At 32.1% G+C, this 21,234-nt stretch overlaps 1 protein-coding gene across 1 annotated transcript in view; it reads right to left on the reverse strand.

The window, feature by feature from the left end:
* Positions 1-582: 582 nt before the first annotated feature.
* Positions 583-21,234, reverse strand: part of Meox2 (mesenchyme homeobox 2) — a 64,849-nt gene continuing 44,197 nt past the window's right edge. Inside the window, exons 2-3 of the mRNA XM_026408314.2 lie at positions 14,628-14,800; positions 583-1,909 (exon numbers count right to left, since the gene is read on the reverse strand). Coding sequence (XP_026264099.1) covers positions 1,685-1,909; positions 14,628-14,800 — 398 coding nt within the window. The 3' untranslated portion in view covers positions 583-1,684. The remainder of the gene's footprint in view (positions 1,910-14,627; positions 14,801-21,234) is intronic.

Here is a 21,234-nt window from a genome sequence, read left to right on the forward strand (position 1 = left end):
ATATCCATTAGGACAGAGAATTCTCCTTAGATTATTTGGTTTATATTTTATATCAAATACTAGATATTCTGACTTGACAACTACTATCAGACTAGGACTGTAGCTTACTAATAGATCACTTCCCTAACATGAATGAGGTTTTGCATTTGACCCTCAGCACTGGAAAAATATTTTAAAAAATAAAATAATATAAACAACTATTAGATTACATCAAATTTATTATATGAAACTATTAAAATATAACTATTTACTTCATTGTGCTAATTTTCACTTGTTCTTCTACTTTTCAATTCAAAAACATAAAGAATTTTATTTCCTTAAATTAGGGAAATCTCTTATTAAATATGCCTATTCTTAGATGTTTTTTGATTATCCAAAATTAATTTTTCCCATCATAATAAAAATATCCAGAAATGAAAAATGTAAATGACATTAATTTTGATCATGTGAGTTTACTTGATAGATGAATTTGAGTCTTTCTTAGACATTGAAGTGAAAATTTCTAAATATTCAAGAAATCACAGTAGGGAGGCCAACATTATTTACAAAGGATCATTTATTAAACACTTTTTTTTTTTTTACAAAATACAAAGTTGTTCTGCTTGAATACATCACATATGAAAAAATAATATATTTTATGAATTAAATTTGAAGATATTCAGAATTTTGTTTTTCATCATGTTTAACACCACTTCCAATCAAGAAGAAAACTTTTCCTTATTCATTAAATCATATTAATAACAACTAAAATGGTATAGAAATAAAATCAGACAATGTCTGCCATACAAAGCTCCCACTGCAAGGTAACTGATTTGCCTATGATCCTACAATTTTTTCAAGCTATAAGATAGGAAGAGTTGAGGAGCAAGGCAAGTTTTAAAATAATGTATTAGCAGCAGTTGATAGTAGATGCAACATAAGATTTGTTTTGTCTGTGGTACAAGAATATGTCCTATCAGACTCTACCATATTTTTTTCTACTTGAACACAAGTAAGCATATACTGATTGTCTCTGAATGACAAAATGTATAAAACATACAAGAAGCTGGTTCTGGTTTTCAATGTGAGTGGCTATTTTCATCAGCTAATATGAATGCATTGCTAAAATTAGTGAAGACAGGAAAATGATTTAAGGGTAATATATACAGAGTTAAAATACATGTTTTATCCACTTGGTGATTTCAGGCACTGTGGCTGTTCAGGATAAAATACGTCATGATTTTTCTTGATAGCAATTTAATTATCAGTGCAAGCAAAAGCAAATACCTGCCCACTGTCACAAAAAAAATGACCTTGTACATTTGGAATGTTCAAAGCAAGTTCATCTTCAGATCTTCACTCTCCAGGCATCTTGAATAAAAATGTCTCATAGTTTGCTCTTGATAGCAATTTACTTTTCAGTGCAAGCAAAAGCAAACCCACACCTGCTCACTGTCATACATATGACGACCAAACATATCTGCAATATTCAAAGCAAGTCCACCTTCTCCATCTTCACTGTGGAGGCATCCTCAATAAGTGGCCCTTAGTGTAAACTCTCTATAAATCATGAAACAAACTTGCGATGCCTGAACTTAATATTAAACACCACTGCCATAGTCCTCTCTGTGTAAACGATGTTTGGGTAAGGCTTGCCATCACAACATTTCTTTCCTGAGAATGGAGCTGGTCCTCTCTATGTGGATCATAAGTGTGCGTGCTCTGAGCTGTGATCACTGTCATGACTGTCTTCATTTGCTAGCGAGTCCCCTGTCTGCTGGAGGGTTGCCGCACCAATTCCTGAAAGCTCTGACGGGAGAAGTGTTCCTTTTTTCACGTTCACCAGTTCCTTTTCTCGAGCTGCAGCTCCTTGTTGTCCTCCTTTTACCCTCTTCCACTTCATTCTCCTGTTCTGGAACCACACTTTCACCTTGAAGCAGGAAAGGAAACAACATAAAGAGAGTTAAAATGGCACGTTGTTCTCTTTTTTGGCATTGATGCAAAAAACAGTGTTTCAAAGGTCTATACCAGACCTCCATAAAATAGTAGTGATAAAAATGATTCAACATTGAATTCAATCAAGTTGCAAGGCCACAGTAATATTTCTTAAACTCTCAGAATGTGCCAATAACTGTACTTCATATTTTTCAATATACATAATAAAGATATAAATAAATGAGAAAGAACTCTATCATGAAAGCTCATACAACAAGATTGATTTTCTAAAGAATTTCTGTATTTGTCCTATAGTCAAAGTTTCCCCACCTTCCCAAGTACTTCTTTGCCTTGCCATCTATGTGTCAATTCCTAAGTCAGTTTAAAACATGCTTGGGGGACTACAAAGAAGCTGTCTGAAAGGCCTTTCTATGCCATTAGAAGTGTTATTTGGATGAAATATTGAACTGAGATATTTCTCAGTCTGGACTTTTGTTGGTTTCCTTTGGGGCCATAATTGAAAGAATGTCTTATGTATTTCCCATACATATATGAATCAATTTGACAACAATGGATAAGAAAAAAACAGTAAGACAGATTGATTAAAAGCTAACTGATGGAAGGACTTGATGGTACACCTCAGTAGTAACTCACTTGCCTGATGTGTGCAAGATCCTGAGTTCAATCCTTAGTATCACAAAAACTAAAACAAATGGTTGGTGAGTGTTCACGTATGATTACTACACCTAACCAAAAGTCTCAGTAGTTGCCTTTTATTTATCCCTACTTGGGTATAGGTGGCATACCTGTACTGATAGTTGCATTATTTCTACTACTTTTCTATATAATACAGCATTATTTTTATTTTACAGATGAGGAAGTTGAGACAAAGGTTAAATGACTTGCCTAAGATTATGCAGATGGAAAATGTCATACCAAGATATAACCTAGAGACTTCTTTTGTTCCAGATTCTGGGGCTTTTTCCCCACTTTGGATCCTGCTATATTTCAAACTTCTATTTTTAAAATATTTAGTTTTTTTTAAATAAAGCATATAAAGTATGTGACCTCCATCCATATGATTACTATCATTCAGGTAATTCTCATACTTGATATAATTAGGTTTGTAAATATGACACTGAATTTTCCTGTGCTATAATTTAGGTAATTATACTACTCAGTTTAATTACCTTTGCAAGCTTGACATTGCATGTTGCGTTAGATCTGTTCCACATGAGCTGGGTCCTACTTTTGGCCTCACTTCTGAGTTTTTGTGTGAATTTGAGAAAATTATACTTCTCTCTGCCTCAATTTTCATATTTGTAATACTGGAATAATGAGCCCTTCAAGATTCTCGGTAGGGAGATTTTCTCCATCAACAATTCCAGATGGAAGAAACACATAAGTCATTGCCATCATCATCACTGTCACCAAAAGTTGAACAGTCAGTCAAAATAATCTTTGCAGAATAAGAGGAACAGATCTCTTAAAATTCTGCACTTATTTCCTTTTCTAGGAGAAAGAGTATAGTAATTCTGTAATACCAGTATAAAATGTGCAAGTTTAAATGAGAAAGTGTAAGAGTGTGGTATTGATTTTAGAAATACCTTGGTCTACTTTGTGTTTTCTGTCTACCATGTGGAATTGTACTTTTAAAAACAAAAATAGACTGAGAGAAGATTTCATAGTTTTCCATGAGATAGATATATATACATACACACACACACACATATACAGAGAGATGTTTATATATACATTTATACACACATAGATATGCACATGTAAATATGTTAATATATACATATATATGGACATATATGTGCAGGTGAAAGCATTTGATGATACATCTTAATTCTAATTCCTTATACTATTTTCTTTAAGGGTGAGATTATATATTGGATATTGGAACTCCATGAAGTTAGTAATGGGACAAAAACAGCAGCAACCATAATAGACTCATCTTCCAGAAATGGAAGGAAAGGTGAAGATCTCTAGAAGTCATGGCACCCAGATTTATTATCCAATATGTTATAAAATAATGAGGTGAACTAAAATAGGCAAGGAAATTTTCTTTTTTTGAAAAAAAAAACCCATATTTCCATATTAGCAATGTAGTGTTAGCAATAAAAGTAATCCAAAATATAAATCAATATGCTTCTAGAATAATAGCACAGTATATTTATAAATAAAGAGACTTTATAATAATACCACATTAGATTTATAGATAAAAATGTTATACTTTAATTTAGTATCACTTCATGAATCCTGCTTCATTGGCTGAAATTGTTTTAAAAAGTTTTTTTGTGTGTGTGTGTGTTCTTGTTTTTAAAATGGACAAAAGCATAATTTCCAGGTACTTTACATTTCATTTTTTAAAATTAAGTATTCTAATGCTTTCTATTAAAATTTACATTTCATATAACAATCTCAATTTATAAAATTATGTAGAGTGAAAATAATCTCATATCTTTTGGATGAGTTGGTCATTATTTATTCATTCATACATTTAAAAGTATTACTGAATATACAATAACTGGCACTAAGTTAAACCAAAGATGAGAGGGGACAGAGAATGAGTGCATAAATCAATAAAACATAATCCTGCCCTTAAGGAATTCATACTGTTAAGAAAAGGGAAACTTCATAACAGGTACTTAGCTGGTTGTATAGGAGGCATTAGGTATATACTGAGATGTATAATGGGTAGCTCCAGATTTTACATAATATTCTTGAACTGCTGCTATTGTAATTGGTGTCATTGGCACATCTTGTTAGGAGATTCTCCCAGGGCTCCAGGACACGGCAGAGAGCTCTACCACTCCTCTCCGTGCCCCACACTGCTGTTGCCACATAATTATAGCAAGGGATTCCTTTTCTCTGGGAATCGCATGCCGTTGAAGTTCTTGGCATCCTGTGGCCTTCTGAGCTCACAGGATGTTATTAATCTGTTATTAATTTGCTTGAATTTCTCTACCCTAGTAACCAGGGTAGAACACTAGGTGCTGGGAAATTATTATCAAATATTTCATATACAACTAAGTATTTTATATAATTGAAACTCAAAATTGAAATCTTTGATCATGATACATGAATTTTGTGAACTATGATTGTTTTATTTGTGCTTCAAGTCAATTGTATCTTTTGTTATACAACTATTCTAGAACTTACAAGATACATAAGGGTATTTTTAATAATATTTCTTTTTTCAAGCATGGATCTAATGTAAGGTCCCATATAAATTGTATTTTGTCATATAGGATGGTTAAATTAAAGCCTTTATCCCAAGATCTGAGTAATGAGAAATGTTTTTTTTTTTTTTTATGAAATCATGGCAGTATGAACCAAACCTTATATTCTATTATAGCTCTGTGGGCATATAATTTTTCAACAAAATCTTCATAACAAAAATAACTAAAAGGTATAATAGCATATTGTCATGATAGCTAATACTTAAAGTGTACAATTCCAGACTTTAATTTCCAGAACATCTTTTTATTATGTCTCATTTCTCCTATAGTCAACAAACTATTTAGTGTTTACTATGCCTGTGTGATCAAACTTCTTTTTAATTAAGTACAAAAATATTTAATCCTATCCTGACTCTTTTTACAGAAGAAGGCAGCCAAAAGAATTTTTCTGTTATTAATTTGCTTGAATGATGAGAGAATTCAGAAATAATATTTTTGTCTCTCCAAAAATATGGTAAAGGAGTATTATTGTTGCCATTGGTGAACTATTGATTTAGATCTTTATTTAACTGATTTAGTCACTTATATTACAGCTTTGTATATATAAATTTATACCTGTTTTCTTAGGTTTCAAAATATATCACAAAAACAATAATTAAATATAAAACTGTACTATCACACAATTTACTAAGTTATCCAGAGGAAAATAGGTTTTTAGGAATTTCTACCTATATAATACTCTAAGCCATATTTATGTAATACCATAAATGTCTGTCTTTTGAAAGAACAAATAGACATAACACCAAACATCTGGATGAAAACTGAAAATTTCAGTGACATATCCAGCTGTTTCCAAACATCTGGAATTCGTAGATTTAATATTCCAACTGTTTCCATTTTTATCTTGAAATATTGTAGACACTGTCTAACAAATATTTATTCACATCTTTAAGATGTGAAAACATGCAAAGAATAATTAAACAAAATTTTTGGATTTAATGATTACATCCTCGGTGATTAAATTTGTTCATGGCAGTTATCTAGTAAACCCACTCTAAATAGGCACAAGAAAGACCCTCCCAGATAATTCGGTGGCAAAGTCAGTAGTGGAATTGAGAAATTAGAATCACGAATGCTTTATGTTAAGTACAAGAAATTAGGTAAAGAAAGCCTCTGCCCTGTCTATCTGAATAGATTTATATCTGATTAGAAGAAATTCTTCAGCTACTTCCAAGAAGCATGTTGGAGCTCCTAGTGAACTCTGCTGTTTCTACAGCAGTACACTTGGTTGGAATGTGTTGGTGTGCATGTTGGTATGTGTTGGGGATGGGATGGGGAGGGGAGTTAGGACAATTTTCATGCTGCACGGTGAATTCCTGATTGTAGTGATGCATCTCACCATTGTCCTCCATTATAGCACAACATGGATGACAGCATTTTCCTGCCTCTATAAATTTCAGTTCTGAAGCCTCTTTTTTCTCTATTTATAGTTCTTATGAACAGGCTTACTAATTTAGTGAATAGTAAAATTTTGGTATTTTGAGTGTTTTGTAGGGGATGGGGTGGGGAGGGTATGCGGATTGAACTCAGGGGCAATCCACCACTGAGCCACATCCCCAACCCTATTTGGTATTTTATTTTAGAGACAGGGTCTCACTGAGTTGCTTAACTATTTCTCATGTTTTAAACAAACAGTACACATTAGCTATAGAAAAGTCATTTATTGAATGGAAACTCTTTTGGGGGAGGCCACAAATGGAATTCTCCATATTAATTTTAAGTCTTATGTGGACACTATTACATGTTAATATTATGGAGCTCATTCTTTTTTCCAAAAATGAATCTAAAGTATCATTCACATGATGAACAAAAATTGTTAGAGGATTAATAGAAAATGCTAATAATTATTACTCTTTCTGTCATAGTTGATGAAATTCAACTCACAGGGCCTATTTCATTAATATCAAATAACAGTGTAATTTCATTACTCCTAACCTTACTTTTTATACATCTTTCAATTAGTGCAAGTGAAATATTGCTTACCTAAGTATATCATAAGTAAATAACTAGCAAATTGAGTGAAAATATCAAGTAGACATTTTTCTTCTATATTTGAATTACTAAACAAATTTATAAAGACAATTATTGCTATCATATTCATACACACTGATTCTCAAAAATAGTCAATAATTTTGAAAGCCAGGAAAAAGTCACAAATCAAATAAATAATTGCATATATACAAAAATACAAAATTACAACTACAAAAATAAAAATTAAAACTGATAAAGGAATTAAAAGTTCAAAATCAATTCTAAATTAAACATACTTCTGAGTTTTTTTATGTGGAGTCATAGGGATATGGAGAATGAAGATTGATAGAAAGTATTTTACTGCCAAGTCTCCAGAAATTGCCAGTTCTTTTAGACCTGGATTTATTATTTTATATATGTCACGGAACATTTGCATGTACTTCTCTAAATACTTGTGAAGATAATAGGAAAAATCTTGTTAAAATTAAAGGCAACATAAAATTCAAACTAGCTTCTCAATATATAATCCACTGATCCCTAATCATTTACAAATTTTCTCCTTGGATAGATGACAGACATATAGAAAGTATATATATATATATATATATATATATATATATATATATATATACACACACACACACACACACACACACATACATACCTGTGTATATGTATGTGAGAATATATTTACATATATATTATATATCAGTATATATGAGCTTTTCAAATAAATGAGCTTTTATTTGAAAAGTATTGTTGATTATTTCTTATTTATTTGAAAGGTTCATATGTACAGATATATATTATATATAAATATATTCTTGTGTATGTATACACAGGTATATATATTTGTATGTATATGTGTATGGCTTTCTGTATGTATATCATTTATCCAAGGAGGAAAACAATAACATTTTAAAAGAAAATGGATTATATATTCTCAAGTGCAGTTCAATAACTTAGGATATTATTTTACTCAGGTTTTTTTTCCATATTATTTCCAATATGCATACTTAATTTGTAAATGACTAGGGATCAATTGCTTATTTCTTAGTCTTTTACACAAAATATTTCTGATTTAGGAAAGTGTTGAAACATTTATTAATTCTGTGTAGATTTTGCTTTATTACTGACCTTTTTAAAGTTACCTCTCATATATCCTTTTTTTTCTGAATCAAAGGTAATTTTGAGTTTTGCTCTTAGGGTTCATCCATAACATTGATATGTATCAGTTATCAAAAAACCAGAATTATCAGAAGTATCTCTCATCCCAAACTAAGACTCTTTCTTTTACACCACTATTATCCCATCCAACTTATGCTAAGCTCATTTCTCCAGTTGGAGTCAAATCAGATTTAACCTTTCTAAATATCTGGAACACCATGAGTTCAGCAAGGAAAACACCTTCATAATACTCCAGGTAACTGTTAAATACTTCTGTAAAGAAAGGAACGACTATTCTAAATCATTGACTACACAGATATTCTTGGATTAACTTGAATCAACAATATGTCTGGTCTTGGAGACAATAAATTAATGACTCAGTGTATTCATATAAATGTATAGAAATAAACCTGTGAAGAAGAAGGACTATGTAAAACATTGGAGCAAAAGGAAAAACTACTAGACACTTGGTATACACACACACACACACACACACACACACACACACACCAAAAAAAAAAATCTCCTCTAGACATCCAAAAAATGAATGGCTATTTTGAAAATCTTTGGCATTAGGCCATTTAACAATTTATGGGTAACAAACAAAATAAGATGTCTCTCATTTCTACTAGTGAAATCTTATCCAACAAGGTGGGATTTTCCCATTGATCTTGGAATAGGTATCCTGAATCAGCCTGTTTATTCCAGTAATTTAAGATAGCTTACAAATCTACAACATTGTGCCTTTGATTAGCTCTGTGAGAATGTTTTATAAAGTAGAAGAATCTCATACTGCTTCTATATTTGGCAGCCTTAACTCTATGAAAATGTCCATTTTACCAGTCTATGTGTACTCTCATGCAGCTGCTGTCTTCCTTCTTCCCACTATGAGATATTAAAAAACCCAACAGGAGCTTTCTCCAAATTTTTCTGGATAGAAAAAATAAAATGTTTGTCCAACTTAAAAATACTTGTGAGAAGAGGCCTTTTAGATTGACTGGCTCTGCAAAACATTCTAAATTACCCTGACAATTAGCGATTATTTGTCATTTATTGTAAAGACTATGTGAGAATATGTTGTCAAGTGGAGGCTGCATGGTAGAAACTAACAGACTACTGGAGTGATTCCTAACCCATAAAACAACAAAACAGTTTTGTATGATTAAACATTTAACCGTTTTCTTAGGGTCTCTCTTTTCATCTAACATAAAATAATTTTCTTTTATACCTATTTGCTAGCATGGAATTAGGAAAACCCTCCCTTTTCCTTCTTTTTGGGCCAAATGATGTTCAAAGAGAATTATAGATTATAAAAAAAGAATTATAGACTCCCTGACATTGCATTATGGAAGACACAAATCTGAATTTGACTCCTTCATGAGATTTTATGACTGTTCTTCAGATGGGAATTGGAAAATTCAAGTTTGAATGATATGTAAGGTTTTAACGTATATGACTTTTATAAAAGAAAACCTGATCATTATTGCATATCTTTATAATGACATAAATGTGGTCTATCATAAAATGTGTGGCAGGTGTACTGATCATGATATAAATGAATCAGGGGTAGCTACAAATAATTTATAGCTTGTAGGAATACATGTTTTATAGGCAATCACATAAAACTTTTACATGAAAGTATTTTAAAAACCAGTTCAGGTTATAAAGTAAGTTTTCATACTGGAGAAAATTATTTCTCTGAAACATTCTCCATAGATTTAGATGATTTAATATGTGTTGTTTTTTCCCCTTTACATGGTATGTATGTGTGTGTGTGTGTGTGTGTGTAAATATATATATATATATATATATATATATATATATATATATGACTTCTGTCACTTCATTTCAACATGAAAGTTCCATCAGTCAAGAAAAATATTTTAAAGAATACTACCAACACTAAGAGACACTGAACAATGTAAATTAGATTTAATATTTTTGGTGCATATATTTAATTTACTTTACTAAATTTCATATTATTTTAAGGTGTGGAAAAATAAATCTTGCAAAATGATTTATTGTCAAAACATGTGGAAATCACATATGAACTTGTTTTTAAGGAATATATGGGGCCAAGATATGGATTACACAGATAAACATTTATGGTATGAGAACAAAATAAAAATAATGGAATAGCTGTTTTATGGTCTGGATGTTTGTTGCACAAAAATTCCTATGTTTAAATCCTAACTTTCAAGGTGATGGCATTAGGAACACAGTCTTTGGAAGATGATTAGATCTTCAGAGAAGATCACTTATTACTGGATTATCACCCTTATAAAGGAGACTTCAGATAGCTATCTAGCCCCATGAACCATGTGAAGCTAGAATAAAAAGAGAACCATCTATGCAGAAGCAGTCCCTCACCAGACACTGAACCTGCAAGTGCCTTTCTTAATCTTGGACTTTCTACCCTCTAGAGCTTTAAAAATTTCTAATGTGTGTTAGCCAGTATTATGCTTTATATAATTATTTTGTTATAAAATCATGTTATTATAATTCTATAATTAAAATTGCAATGTTTATAATAATTATAATATTATATTACATTACAATTATAGTATTATATTACATAATAATTATATCATTATATTATATAAAATTATTAGAATATTCATAACAATTATAACATTTATAATATTATTGATATAATCATCATATTATGATATAATATATAATACTATTATATACAATATAATATTATATGCAATACATTATATATTATAGCATTTTATTAAAGTAGCCCCAATGGAGTAAGACAAGCTGTATCCCAATTTAAAGAAGATATATTTAAGACAATTTATTTTATAATTCAATTACTATAACTTTAGAAGCCCAACCTCCAAAAAACAAAAAGAAGATATTTCACTGGGTTAAACACCTGGCATTTTGGAGGAATTTGCCTTTGAATGTTCAAGAACAGCAAAATTAGAGATACAATTATATACAAGCAAGATACTTTATATTCAGTAGTTGCACAGTATGGTGACTGTACACTACAGTTATGTAATGTACATTTCAAAAAGCTAGAAGAAAAATTTGTAAGTTTTCACTATAAATAAGTGATAAATAAATAAATAAATAGATAGATAAATGATAAATAAATGCATCAAATATTACATGGTTCCCCATTAATATGTACAACTTTTATTTTTTGTCTGCTAAAAATAGAATACTTAAAACAGCAATATTGATGGTTGAAGCACACCATATATTTTTAGATAAGCTCAGCACAGCAATATATAGCCCAGAAAATAAAAATAAAGCTTTAAGATTCTAATTTAAATTACTTTATGAACACAGAAATATGGAATAATATGTTAGTAAAACTAACATTTGACATAATAAGGAATATTTTTCCAGTCAGCCCTCTTTGGTGACATTCAGCACTCATCCTAATTGTTACTGCTTGTTCAATTTGTTGTCTCTTCTGTGCATTCTAGTGTTTTCTTCTCTAGCTTATTTTGACTGAATTTTACTTCTAGCACCAGCTCAACAAATATTTGTATTACAAATGAATTAATTCAACATGTCTTGCATAGCAAACTTATTTCCCCTCTGGGTGATAGTTCTGTTTTCATGTTTATGTTAATTTTTTTTTTCATATCCATCGTGACATATAAATCTGAGTAGAGAAAAGAACAGGAAATTTTAGTTTTAATTCTGTGCCTCAAGGAGATTGTCACTTCTCTGAGAATGCACAGTTTCTAGTGGCAAATCTTGGATTTTCATTCAGATTATTTTTCATTAAAATTTAGTTTTTTTTCTTATCAATCCACACTGATCCTCTAAAGACTTAATCTTGATTAGGAGTTTAGATTTCATATGTGTAAATCATCTTTTCACATTAATGTGTAAAACTGCAAATGCAAACTTACGAAATTAAAAATTATCTTCTGCACAATATCAAATTTTCAATCCTTTGGAACTTAATTATTTCTCAACTTTTTGTTTCTTGGTAGCCTGTTAGATTATTTCAGGAATGGTTTCTAGTGACTCCTACATTGACACTTAATGTGAGATGATTTGCTTTAAACAATGGTACGTTAGTAAATATGATATGAACAGAAACTGAAAAAGCCCCTCATATTGGAGTTTTCATTCTTAGTGGTCCTAGGGATATTCCTACTATCCACTGAAGAATACCAGGCCAGCGTATTTGAAGACAAAACCATATGCAAAAGAGACCAGCAGTCCAAACAGAGGCCCAAACAGCTTTTAGTAACTGACAGTTGCATGCAGCTCCATGAGAGATCTGTGAAATTCTGACAAGTCCAACCAAAACTCTCACTCCAGAATTCTGAGCAAACTCAATGTTGGTTATTGTTTGAAGCCACTAATGTTTGGGGTGGTTGGTCATAAAACTAAGGCTAACTGACATAATATTAAAACAAATTATTATTTTAAGTAAAAAACTGATTAAAATTGGGTATGCATATACCATTTTTGCTTATAACTTTCCCAAACATGTCAAGTCAATTAAGAAGAAGAACTGTCCAAAATACCTTCAAATCCTCAAGCCAGATTTATAGAACTGCTTCTAAAAAAGAAATTATTCTTAAACAAAAGCAAAACTTCTGTTCTGTGACCAAATGATGGAAGATAACCATAAAACATCTTGGAATAGTAAACACAAAATCTTGACTTTGCTCTTGGCTAACAGCACATACCACATTTGTTGTTTCTGTAAATTGAAAGTAAATTCTAGTTTCTTATTTCCTTCTTATATTCTATAAAACATGGTTATGCTTCCTGGAGTTCACTGACTTACAAAAGGGCATTAATGTGTAAACCAGCCTCCCCTTTATTTTCCTGTTACCAGTTAAAAAATAAATAAGTAGAAATAAAAAGAGTCTGATGATGTAGATTTTGGATCCTGCTTTCCAGTGTGCCAAATGCTCTACAATTATAGAAGGAACTTTGTATGTGAAATTCAACGGAAGGAAATATGTTCCATAACTTAGGTACCAGTCAAAATATTTAATAAAATATAAGCTGCCAATAAATAAAACCACATAAAAGTGTCCCTCTGTATATTTCCACTATCCAGAAATAACCTACCAAAGCTGAAATTTGAAAATTCACAGAAAGAAGATGATTTAAGAAATTGGATAAAATAACTTGCTCTCATAAACTATGTATTCATTTGTCCACACCCTATTGCTATTTCCTTGGTTCCAGTGGGACCCCTGGAGGAGGTATGTACAGTGAAAGAGGAAATGAAATTCTAACCCTGAGTGCCAATCATAATCACACTGTCCCTAAAGATGTTTGCATTTCCTTTCAAGAATGTTTTTGTAAAGATGAGTAACTGTTCACCAACAGTAGGCTAGATTCTTTCAGCACGAATCAGAATCAGTACAAGAAGTACTCTGTGAGCATTGATGCAAAAAAATAAGGAACAAAAGCACAAAAAAGAACAGAAAAACACAAAAATCCAAAAAAGAACCTAAAGAGTAATTTAATTAAAAATATTATTTATGCCTTTTTAATTGAAGTCCACAGATCATTAATAATTTAAAAGTGTTCTTCAAGTGGGTACCAGAATTTTGAATTAGTGACACCAGTACCATTACAAATATATTTTGAATAATGAGACAGAAATAATTACCAATGTTCTATGTGCCCCGGCCTTCCATTCTCTACCAAGGCTGTATCATTTAACTATTCTTGAACGTTAGAGTGTAAATGGAAGTGACATGGGTCACTTCCAGGTGAAAACATTCAGAGGTCAGTGCATGAACTTCCACTCTTCCTTACCTCCTGTGGTGACCAGGGACACCACATATTGAGACTCCAGAGAGTCAGATTGGGCCAGTGAGTGAGTATTTGGGATACTGCACTGGTAGAGTTTTTAGAAAGAATAAACAAATAATGAAAAAAATTTTAAAGTTAAAACATTGAGATTCGAGGGTTAATAAGTCAATGCAACATGCATGCGCTATCCTAAGCAGTACAGGAAACTAACGTGGGGTTACTAACTTTTATATTCCAAATAAGAAGATTTTTAAATATAAGCATACAAAAATCCCTTACCATATGCCATCATTATGTAAAATAACTAATATATTTAAATAAAAAAATAAGGAAGGCTATCATAACAGAATAAAGGATTCTTTCTAAACTACATAATTTTTTTAAAAAAATAACATTTTATTTTCTTTGATTTTGTCATTTTTCTGAACAAAATCTTCATCATGGAATAGTACACCAGTCTTCCAAATTGGCATTTAAGAATCAAAGATCTAAGTATTTCAAAAAAGGCAAAAGATTGTTGACCCAAAGCAATTAAAAAGCTCATGTGATGACAATGTCCAGCATTACCTGTCTTTCAGTAAGATCTAGATTCACAGCTATCTCATATCGCCTCAGTCTGGTCAAATAATTATGATGGGCAAATTCTGCTTCAAGTTCTCTGATTTGCTCTTTGGTAAAAGCTGTCCTTTCCTTCCTGGGTTTGCTGTTGACTTCTGACTTGTAATTGCCTTCCTGGGAATCTGGAATTAAAAAAAAAAAGAAAAAGAGGATTACTGCTAATGCATTCACTGAAACACATGCCATCATATCATTTATTGTTATTGAGAACTTCCAGGTATCGAGCTGAACAAGGGGCAAACAGAGAGCAAAGACAGTAAGATTGATCTCATCTTAACAGAGCAAGAAACATTTCTTTTTTCTTTTTTTTTCAATCTACCAGTAATTCATAGCCTGTTTGGGGAAGTATTTTATTTTCTTCTTTAAAAATATGAAAAGAATTTTTGACTGCTCATAATATGGTATTATTATAACAAAATAAGCCAAAGACTCACCAGAAAACAACTGTAATTTGCCTTAACGAATACTACTTATAGCTAAGTAAGACTGAATACAGAATCCCGAAAAAAAAAGTAGCAACTTATTATGTGGATATTTTAGCAACAAAATGTTTAACAAATGGGCTATTTGAGCATTTGGATTCTGGACTGGTAGGGTTGTTGTTTTTTGTTTTTTAAGAAAGAGAGAGAGAGAATAAGTAAATAATGATTTTTTTTTAATGTTAGAACATTGACATTTGAGGACTTTGAGTTTTCAGCCTGAGAATATGTAAAAGTACACGTGTACTCATTGGTCTTTTTATTGCTATGTAAGTATGGCCTTGACAATAGCCATGCTCTTCTTTTATTGGGTAGCATACTTAGTTCAATGTGGAACTCATAAATAAAATTGGGTTCATATAACTTAAAAGATGAGCAGAGTTTTAAAATACATTTCTGTTGTATAAATGGTAAACATAAGCTGCACAACATCTAGCATCAACTATCCACAATATCAAATCTTATAAGGCCAGGTAAAAATAACAATCATAATTTGAAGCATCTCATTCCAACTTTTTTCTTCAGGGATCAAGACATAATTAACATATAGCATTTAATTTAATCTATCCTCATAATATTATTGAGATGTAAGTTAGAAGACATTCTTAAAACACTGAAGAACAGAATGTGTCTATAATGGAAAAAAAAATTCCTGCATATACCAAGTAAGAAGTAATCATACTCAGCTCTAGTAAATCAAGTTCCCTTTTTCTTCAGTGAAATATCAACATAATCAAGATAAAGGAAATGCTAGAGCTCGCATCAAAATTATTTCTGGTTTCGAATTTTTTGAGCATGAACACACAAGCTGCAAAACGTTTCTCAGGTGGGAGTACAAATAGCTCTTCTATGAGCCCAAACAAGAGAAGTGATTTAGGAAAAAAATGTTTAACTAAAGGTTACAGAGTGACATTTTGATTATTTTTAATTGACAAATATAATGTGGTATGGTTTATACATTATCTTTTAAACTACATTTTTTTTTCATCCAGTGATGCTTAATTATGCCAAGAAGTACAAAAACAATTTTTTTTTTCAGTCTTCTTTTCCTTTCTGTCTGCTTGGAGGAAGTCTAAACTGAAGAGGGCCCTGCATAATGGAAACGTGCTAGACAAGGCACTTTAATGTAAACACTTCTGTTTTGACTCTTAGCAGAGTCTGAGCTGACCAGATGTACAGTTGTCGAGGCCCTGCAGCAGCCCCAGTCGTTTGCATCAACATCTTGGCACACTGGGCACTCCTTTTCTTCTGCCCGATCACAGTGTGTTTCACTGACTGGTGCACTGGCACTGTCTAAAATTCTTCATCATTCGCTGACCACATTTCTGGGCTTGTCACTTACCTCTGTGTTGACTGGCTCCCCACCTTGGCAAGCAGGTGGGGCTTTATTCTAGTGAAAAAAGTATTTTGTGATATGTCACACAGAGGTTGATTTCATTTTATAAGAATCCCCTGGGACCTGGTGAGTCACATAATACCTGAAGTGTGAGCTCTTAGGTAGATCTGCTTACAAATGCAAACCTACCTGCTTCTGAGTGGAACTATAGACCACCACATACTTTTTTTGAGCTACATATTTGCCAGCATCCACTCTGTTGGAGCATTTAGCTATATTGGGGTTGTGTGGATAAATCTTCCAAATGATTGATTGAAAAATAAAATTATTTTCCCATGGGCTGTTCTGGCAGACTAGAAATTCAGTCACAGCATAGAATATTCTGATAACAAGCCCTTCTCACAAGAATCCATGTTCTCACATGAGCAAAAAGAACTTTTGCCAATTTGGAGCCACTCTGCCTGAAAACTGTGGCTGATTATTCTTTATGTGGAGACAATGCTCTTTTCCCCTTTAGTTAAGCAGCTATGGAAACTGAAGGCAAAGCCAGCATATTTTTTCTCATGAGCAATTCAACTTGAATGATTCATGGTTAGCACATTCCCTTATATAAGCATGAATGAACAAATTCACATTGAGAAAAGCCTATTAACTTGAATTTATTTTTGTTTCTTTGAAACTGATCTCCTCCAACTTTTGCAATATTCAAAAGTACTTCATAAATACCACACGTACACACAAACAAACACACCAAACATGGACCAGTGCTTGGAAGGACAGTCCATGTAAAAGATCTAAATATGCATTCATTATAGCTAGAAATATACAACAGGAGGTTTATGTATTCAGTGACTGGATTTAAACAAAAATCTGGCTGTACCTCAACACTTAAATCCAAAAACAATTTACTGAATGCCTGGAGTTCGAACCAAAATTGCTCATGAAGTGAAATCCAATGACTAAAATGAAGTGAGCTTTGCACACTTACATTGACAATAATCACAGGAGTCATTAAATTGCAATTAATACGACAAGGAGTGGGTGTGTGTTTCCTGACAGTATCACCTAAGAGGGATATCAACATAGATGAGGTAGCACCAGTGTTGATGAATCCAGTGGACACTTTTATCCTGGTGTACGATTTTATTGCAGTTTTCACCCAGAATGCTCCCACTTTTATTGGAAACATGCCTTTATTTGGAAATGCATTTCTGGACTTGTATATCCCTTAATCTTGGGACCTTAAACCATTTAACCTATTTTGTTTTAAGTTTCCAAAGTTTATCATTTGCTGATTCCAAGACCTCTACTGTTATCACCCGACAAGCTATTCATTGGTGGAAAATGGGTGCTAAGTTTAGACAAAGCTTTTGGCAAATTTCACATCAGCCACCATCTGTTTCCCAGCTGTTTCAACTGAGGCAAAGCACCCTCCGTTTTCGCCAGCCTCCCATATCCTATGCCAAATGGTAGGTGTTGAGGGGGAAATCGGGGAACTGCCTACCTTTCTTTCCTACAACCACAAACAAAATGTCACCATCTGTACAGGGTATTCCAAGGTAAAATAGTGCAATTGTTGTTTCTCTCTCTCAATATTTTAATGCACCTGTGAGTGCACCATTGTTGACTTATGTGTTCAGGTATGGTTGGGAGTCCCAGTTCCCTGACCTTTTGCTCCCTGGGACTATGCTAATGGAAGAAGTCTGCGACACTTCCGTGGAGGATAAAAATTGCCCTCCAAGGATCATTTCTGTCTAGAGTTTAGAACTTCTCCACATGTGACTTTTTTATTTCCCTTAGTGCAAGAGGACGCCAAAAGACAATAATGTTTTATGGAAGACAAGTGATGTGAGGGCTTGGTGTGTTCACTCGTGGCACAGAATGTTTTTTAACAAAAGAGAATAAAGTATGGTTGAATGTATTTTTGGCTACTCTGGGTAAACTTTATTAACTTGTTTAAATGAAGAACATAATTTACCTATGTCTGTAAAGCATTAAAATGTAATGGAACATCTATATAACTTGTTCTAAAATGAATTCTTGTTTCATATCCTGAAGAATGTATGAATACTAAGGGTAAGCATGTTTTAGTCTTTTCAACTTCTTATATCAATATTTTGTAGACTATTCACAATGAGAGAGCTTCTGCTATTATTTACCAAGCTAGCTAATAATCATCTGTATATAGGAAAATTTATAAAATAATCTTATGAGTACTAACAATTTTCATATTTGAACAGGAAGTTACCTCCTTCCTGTGGGCATTCATCCAACTTGTTACTCTCTTTTTAATGAGTAGACATTTAAGCCTCTCCATTTTTTTTTCAAAGTAAATAATCTTCTTCAGGACTGCTAAAATCCTCTTGATCACCTACTTTCCAGATTTGAGAATCACAGTCATAGTGAACTACTCTTACTAATAAATGCATTTATTATATACTGAGGTGTGTAAGGTGGGGGAAAATGGAATTGAAAACCACTGTGCTAGATAAAGAATAGAATAGCATTGAAAACACCCATGACTTTTTGTACCTCTGATTTTTAAAATGAACATCCACAATAACAGTTTCTCTTATAAAGCCAACCCAAATTTACATATCACAAAAAATTTCCATAGATTTTAAAGTGAATTATCATGATGACAGTTATCTTTAAGATTTCACTTTTCTCCCATAGGTCCAGTGATTGTCCATTGGTGGATGTTCTCTTTCCACCTCTGGCCTCCCTGCTCTCTACTCCCTTGATTATTTGTGGGACTATCTAACATATTCTCCGGGACAAAATAAGACAGATGAATTTCAGTTCAGTGAAACTGAAGTTTGATCAGTTTTATTACATTTGAGTAGAGATTGTTTTTAACAAAGAATTTATAGAAAATATCCTATTTATTTTTAATAAGACTTGGTAAGCTATATTGAAAGATGAACTGCACATAGATTAAAACCATTTATATGTCAGGCTTCATTTTTATTTTAAAACTTTGACTTCTTCCTTAAACATTTAGGCTTGTAAATGCAATTAATTCTGAAAATGAGATTAATTAACTTCTAGTATAATGTATTCTGTCAATATTACTTAAAAATACTGTATTTTCTAACTTATACAACAAATCATGCAATACAAAATCACAATTTAAAGGGGAAAATATGAAGAGTTGAAATGCTTTATAAAATGTATATATTTTCAGATTGCATTTTAGAAGGGAAAAGAATTAAGATTTCCAAAAATACCTTAATATTAATGCATCATAAAATATGAAAACTTAAAATTTACCAAAAAATAAAAGAAATAAGACAGGTTCAAACATGTGTCTCTCTCTCTCTGTGAGTGTGTGAAGTATGTGAAGGGAGACAGAGTGAATGTGATAAATAGCAAAAGATTATTATTCAATTAATACAAGTTTAAAAACTAAGCATTAATTGAATACGAAAAATTTCAAAACCGATTCCTCATAATTTACATAAAAATTAAATAGCCAGGTCTCTAAAGTCTACTCCCTTTCTTGAAGTCCATGGTGATCCTGACTTGGCCTTGCATTGCATTCCTGGAATAGACTGGCAAGTATCATAACAAAGGCTTTCTTTTTGCTTTCTTCTCTCTTGTCAATAATTTTGTTATAATGGCAGGTATAGAAAGTTTAGACAATTTAAAATTGATACTTAGTCTATAACTCCTTTTAATTCCCTACTGTTTGTAGACATCAATGTATGCATCCGTTTTACCTTGCAGCTTATTCTGAGTGGAGTTCCTCTACTTCTAAATAATGTAATTCTAACTCTAAATTTTACTTTAATTTCTTTATTCTGCTTTCTGTGATTCATTTACTATGTAATTATTACTGGTAGCAAGGAGATAGTCAACTCCTTAGTTCCTCCTCTGTAACATAAGTACAAAGTGAAGTCCACAAAATAAAATTAATAATCATAATTGATGTTGTAAAATTCCAAATACATAAAATAAGGCAATATTTTTCATAAAAATCCTTAAAAGAAGCCAAAGACACACAATGGTAATCTAATACAATTTACATGAGTCAAATTTGACATAGATTCAACTCACTACAAATTTCAAAGCATTTAATACAAAAACAAACCAGTACATATTTTCTGGGCATATCTATACTTGTAGATTTTGTTGTATGTTTCTAGGCTCAGAAACTGGATGCAGATACTCATAATTGACATTATGCTTCTTGTTTTATTCCAGAGAGAAAACACAGACTACAAAAGATCGTGGTTGTGCATCTAACCGAGGAACATCAAATTCTTCTTGTTTCTTCTTAAATTCTTGCCACATTCTGCCACTATATCAATGCTTTCTCTCCTCTAATGCAATGCAAATTATTAATGCCAACCTCTGTCCTAGTTTGTTCAGATTTTGAGGGTTAATGACGATAACATGCATGCATTCCAGTATATGCAGAATAATCAGGTAGGTTGTGAAGAGGATTCAAAGCCCCCACATGTACCCCATTCATCTCCTATTCAGCTCTTGTGTCAGTAAATGGCTTGGAATTACTTTGTGTTACTGTTATCTTTAGGGAGATGGAGAGGGAAAGAAACTATTTCCACAATTTAGGGATGATAGGTAATTGGCATATGGACAGAATTGTGACACTTTTAATTTACAGCTGTCCACAGGCCAAGAAGGACTGAGCTCTTTTATGACATAAGACAACAATATATGCATTTGCAGTGAGGTGCTAGAAAATTCAGTACCCATTCTGCTAGTGGCTTGGTAA

This window comes from Urocitellus parryii, chromosome 3 (genome assembly GCF_045843805.1).
Source record: "Urocitellus parryii isolate mUroPar1 chromosome 3, mUroPar1.hap1, whole genome shotgun sequence".
In the NCBI taxonomy this organism is placed as follows: domain Eukaryota; kingdom Metazoa; phylum Chordata; class Mammalia; order Rodentia; family Sciuridae; genus Urocitellus; species Urocitellus parryii.